This window comes from Hevea brasiliensis, chromosome 16 (assembly GCF_030052815.1).
Source record: "Hevea brasiliensis isolate MT/VB/25A 57/8 chromosome 16, ASM3005281v1, whole genome shotgun sequence".
NCBI lineage: Eukaryota > Viridiplantae > Streptophyta > Magnoliopsida > Malpighiales > Euphorbiaceae > Hevea > Hevea brasiliensis.
Window position 1 is genome coordinate 5,877,727 of NC_079508.1, and position 5,781 is coordinate 5,883,507.

General features: G+C 34.1%; 1 protein-coding gene across 1 annotated transcript; it reads right to left on the reverse strand.

Moving 5' to 3' along the window:
* Nucleotides 1–218: 218 nt before the first annotated feature.
* LOC110670987 (uncharacterized) lies at nt 219–946 on the reverse strand. Its single transcript, XM_021833323.2, has 2 exons — nt 742–946; nt 219–559 (listed from the first exon to the last, which is right to left on the reverse strand). Exons 1-2 carry the CDS (start codon nt 944–946, stop codon nt 219–221), a joined length of 546 nt encoding a protein of 181 aa, XP_021689015.2.
* Between the last annotated feature and the right edge of the window lie 4,835 nt (nt 947–5,781).

The following is a 5,781-nucleotide window of genomic DNA, read 5'->3' on the forward strand; positions in this document are numbered from 1 at the left end:
TCTTTTATTGTGTACCCTATAGTTTTACTATAGGTCCTAAGTTCCTTTAAAAGTTTTTCCTGTTCTAAACTAGTTAGGTTAGCATTTATTATGATAGGATAATTAGAGTTTGAGTCTAGAAATATATACTTGAGAGTAGAGGGAAAAGGGTTCAATTCTACCTATTTCTTAGCCTTTTGTGGTTCAGCCTTAGGTTTTGAATCCTTTAGTTCCTCCACTTATAGTGCTTGAGCTAAGGGTAGAGGTGGGCTAGCTTTAAAAGATTGTATATAAGCTTCAATCTCTTTGTTTTCATCATCTATGGTGTTGCTGTGCACTATGCATGCTTCGAGAGGATCTTTAGGATATCTCTTATGGAATTCCTCTTTAACTAGCTTATCAATATTGTCAACTCTTAAGCACTCATTCGTGTTTGACTTATGTTTCATTGCTCTAAATAGATTGAATTCTACTTCCTCATCTCTTACTTTGAGAGTTAACTGCCCTTTCTTAACATCTATAATAGCTCTAGTAGTTGCTAAGAAAGGCCTTCCTAGTATGATGGAAATTTGAGCATCATCTTCCATTTTTAGGACAACAAAATCAATAGGAATAATAATTTGCCTACCCTAATGGGGATGTTCTCTAAGATGCCAATTGGGTACTTGACAGACCTGTCTGCTAGTTACAATGAGATTGTAGTCGGTTTAAGCTCTCCAACATTCAGCTTTTGGCATATTGATAGGGGTGTTAGACTCACACTTGCATTTAGATCACAAAGGGCCTTGTTTAAATTCATGTTGCTAATAAGATAAGGTATCGAGAAGCTTCTAGGGTCCTTGAGTTTTGGAAGCAACTTGATTTGTAAAATGGCACCGCATTCCTCTGTCAAAGCAATAGTCTCATAATCCTCCAGCTTTCTCTTCTTTGAGAGGATTTCCTTTAAGAACTTTGCATACGATGACATCTGAGATAGTGCTTCAGTGAAAGGAATATTAATATAAAATTTATGTAAAACTTTTAAAAACTTTCTAAATTGCTTGTCCAATTTGGCCTTCTGAAATATTTGAGTAAAAAGTAGAGGGGGTTGTTATGGTTCAGGTAGCTTCTTTTTCTTGTTCTCCTCCTCTTCCTTGTTCTTTTCAGCTTTATTCTCTTCTCCCTTTGTTTGGTCATCAGAATCACCAAAAGTTTCATCCATTGATTTTTGCTTTTCTTCTGGTTGTTGTTCATTTAAAATTTTGCCACTCCTCAAAGCAACTGCCTTATAATGCTCTTTAAGGTTCATTTCTGGTTGACTTGGCAGCTTACCAATGGCTTTGCTTGAATAGCTAGCTTGCTGAGCAATTTGGTTCTCAAGCATTTTGTTGTGAGTAGCCAGTTGGTCTATTCTAGAAGCTAGTTGTTTTATCATTTCATTCTACTACTGTTGTGCTGCTAAAAAGCTTTCCATCATGGATTCCATGGTCAACTTGGATTCAGGCTGTTGAGTTTAAGGAGGTGGTGGTGGCTGTGCTAAGTTTTGTCCTCTATTTTGAAAACTAAGTGGTGGTGGTGGTCTATATCCCTGCTACTTGTTAACTGCTAATTCTGCGAGTTTGACCATAAAAAGTTAGGGTGGTTCCTTTTTTCGCTATTTTGCAACCACTGCAAGTGAACGAATCGTTAACAAGTAATAAAGTGATGAATAGAGTATCATTCCCACGAGGAATTTGTTTAGCAAGTATCAATCTACACAGTAATTTTGACTGTCTAGGCTATCGAATACTTAGAGAATGAAGTTTGTTAATTTTAAACACTAGAATGGTAAACTTAAAATGAAATAATCTATTTTGGAATAATTCTGGAATTAAGATTTCACACTTAAATCTTACTATGGATGTTATCTAGTTTATTTATTGAATTTAGGGTCGTTTTCCTTGATGGAAATCAGTTCTAAGCTATCCTAAATCCTCTCTCAAGGCATCTAGGGTGTATTCTAATTAACTCAAACCCTACTTTCGTTAGGGGTGAGCATTCGGTTCGAATCGAACCGAACTGAACCGAACCAAACTAAATTAAATTATAAAAACTGAATTATGTATTTTAGAAACTGAACCGAACCAAAATAGGTGAAAAATCGAATCAAACCGTACTGCTTTATTTCGGTTTGATTTGGTTTAAACCTATCGGTTTTGATTTTTAATTAATTTTTAATTTAGACTTGATTTTCAAATTATTTGATCTAATTTTGACTTTGGTTTGAACCTAATAACTATTAATCAATGAAATTAAACAATTAATATATATAAAATAAAATATAATTCATAAATTTCCCATAAAAATAAAGCAATTCAAAAATCAATTCGGTTCGATTTGGTTCGATTTGAATATATAAATTACTATTCAGTTTGGTTCGGTTTAACCAATTTTTTTCTTTTCAAAACTGAACCGAACCGAAATAACCGAAATTTATATAATGTGAAATCGAACCGAACTGATTAAATTTTAAAACTGAACCGATTGAATATAATTGACTTAGTTCGGTTCGATTTTTCGGTTTGAACTAAAATCTGCTCACCCCTAACTTTCGTGGCGATTAAATTAATTAAAATCCTTTAGGATCTTTGACAAATTTTGAAGTTCCACAAAGGTATCAGCCTATGTTTAGGTTAGAATTCCTAGGTTCAAGATCTTGATTTTCTAATGTTAATCTTCACCTTTCAGTCCTTCAATTAACATTTACAATCATGACTAAGTGGGTACCAGCACATAGCATGCATTAAGATCACAAGAAATTAAATTAAGAAACGAATCTCAAATCCAATAAATAAAACTCAGTGTTCATCAATAATAATAATTACAAGAGCTACTCTCCCAAATCCAGAATAAGAAAACTACTCACTCATGATGAGTTCAGCAAATATCATGATAAAAGGTAAAAACAATAAAAAGAGAGTTATGCAGAAGAAATAAAATAATAAAAATCTGTCCAGGGAGATGAAACGAAGGAACCAAAGAGAGTTTGCAGCTTTGATTAAGAATAAGAGCACTAACCTCTTGATGCACTGCAGTGTGTTTGTCACCTTTGGGATGCATCTTTAGGACACTAGATGTTGTCTCTCTAGCTTGTCCACACCAAGATTCCCTATGGAAGCCCTTGAACAACTTCTAAAGCTTTTTCTATGAATTAGAAAATCAAGTTTTGCCTTTTAAGAGATTACAAATGTAAATAAGACACTAGAAATAATTTCTAGTATTTTTAATTCAAGAGATTGTTTACTAATCTCTTTAAATTGATGAGAGAAGAAGAAGAAGAGAGGGAGAGGCAGCCAAGGGGTGGCAGCACCTTTAGAATACAGCAGTTTTTGTGTTTGTTCTTTCATCCTTACACTTGTATAGCTAGGTCACCACTTAAAACCCTTGCCACATGTCACCTTCTGATTGGCTCTAGGTTTAATTGACCCAATCACATTGTGCCAAGTGTCAAACCTATATTTAATCTTAATTTTAATCATCTTACATGATTAAAAGAAATTTGGCAAGCTTATATGTAATGCCATGTGTCACCATATCATGGTGCCATATGTTACCCTGTGAATGACCAAAATACCCCTGTGTCTTAATTTTGAGTTCTTAATCCAAAATAATTATTTCTCTTCTTCTAAACAATTTATATCAATATAAATTAATTAATTAATCTCTATTAATTAATTTCTCATTAATTAAATTCATATTTAAACACTTTAAATATAAATTTAACTTATACTATACATCAAATAACCTAGATTTGGTTTCAAGCCATGCTAGGGACGTTGTAATCTAATTGCAAACCAAACCTATTTAATTAATCAATTAAACTCTTTAATTAATTAATTAAATTATATTTAATTTTGTGATTACTTGTGTATGTGTGTGACTTACTAGGCTCATCATTAATTGGCAATAAGACATGATATCAACTCCTAATATCATCAGAACTTTTTCTTACTATAAACGATTTCTCTAAATCATTTTATGCACCTCATAGACCATGATTAACACCTAGCATAGCATGCCATGGCCACCCAATTAGTAATAAGGTTTACCTTAAATGAACCTATAATCATATGTTACCATGCACTAGAATCTCTCTGTTACAAAATCTCAATTTGAGCTAGAGTCATGGTATATGTCAAACTCCATTTGCTATGAATATTATGTTCTCTTTAATTCGAGTTCTTGATTAAAAAGTTTTTCTCATCAGAAACTCTTTTTTGAATAAATCTATCTGTCCTGGCCAGGAACTTGAAACATCAAGAACAATTAAATGAACATAAGATTTTATCCCTATTTACTTAGAGGAACAGATTCCATCTTGATCAACACCTACCTCCTTATATAACTAGTAGGAGCCAACACATGACCATATACCCATACATAGTACAAGTATGAAAGTAGTATCAAACTCAAACCACCTATATACAAGATAATTGTGCTATCTCAGGTCTAAAGATTATATGCACTGATATGATTTATGACAATACATTGACAAGAGTAAACTCCATGTGCTTATCATAAGTGTCACTGGTTCGACCTACTTATCATGTATAAGTGCCCATCATGTTTGTTATTTCTCATGAGACTCACAATTCCATCTTATTTACATCTCATATAAATAACTTGGGAATAAACATGAATACAATCTTACTAGATAAGTCATGTCCTTATTGTGAAGTATCCTCGATTGTGAACCTATTTATAATACTTTGTGCTAGAAATGCTGTCACTCATATTCTTAACAACTTAAAAATAGAATTTCTAACAAAATATCAATGGACCTTTTCCATTACACATAAATATATTATGTAAACAAAAAAGTGAAAATGCCTTTTATTAATAAAATATGTACAAGATACATACTAAATGATATGCTCTAGGGCATACTACTAACAGCTCTGGGACACGTGTAACTTTCTGTTTCTCGAGTTTCTTTGCTAGATATGTTACACGGCCCGTGCTAAGTACAAGGAGTGTCGACAACATATTTGACCGATCCCCCCGAAATTAATAAACTTTGAAATCGATCCCCAACACAATCCCCTTTGCCAACCGACCACACTTCCGATCTCCCCTCAAAAGGAATTTAATTAATACCAAGTCTCCAGGTCATTTAAAGCCTCACCGATCCCTCAAACCAATTCCCGAGTCCCCTGATCATTTAATTATATTTCCGATCTTTCTTGTCAAATAAGATTGAACCAACATAAGGCCTTCATACCACCAGTCTTATTGCCGGTCTCTCATTTAAAAATTTGAGAATGATAAAGGTTTTGACTCGGTTTAAAGATGATCCCGATCTTAAGTGTTCAAAGCCAAATTTCTAATTTTAATTAAGTCCCGTTTCGTAACTGATCTCATGCATATTGCGTTTTCCGATCTCCTATACTTAGATTAATAATCACTTTCAGTTGTCATTCTAATATGTTCAAACAATCAAGTGCTTACGCAATTTAGAAACTTTCCGATCACAATCAATCATTGAACAAAAGGGGAACTTTCATTTCATTTCAAAATTTATACAAGTCATTCAGCTGGGGGATCACCTCCAACCTGAACTACATGTTGTTCATTTTCTCTCTCACCTTCAGCCTCCTCTTCGCTACCCTCACCTTCGTCCTCGGGAGCCAGGTTGGCCATCCAGGAGAAGTCCTCCTCGGGATAACGCTTCTTGAGCTCAGCCAGGAGATCTCTGTGAGCATTCACTTAAGCGCCGGCCACTCCGGTCACAATTTCTTCTTCTTTTGCCTTGAGCTCCTTAGCAAGATGAGCGAGTTGAGCAGC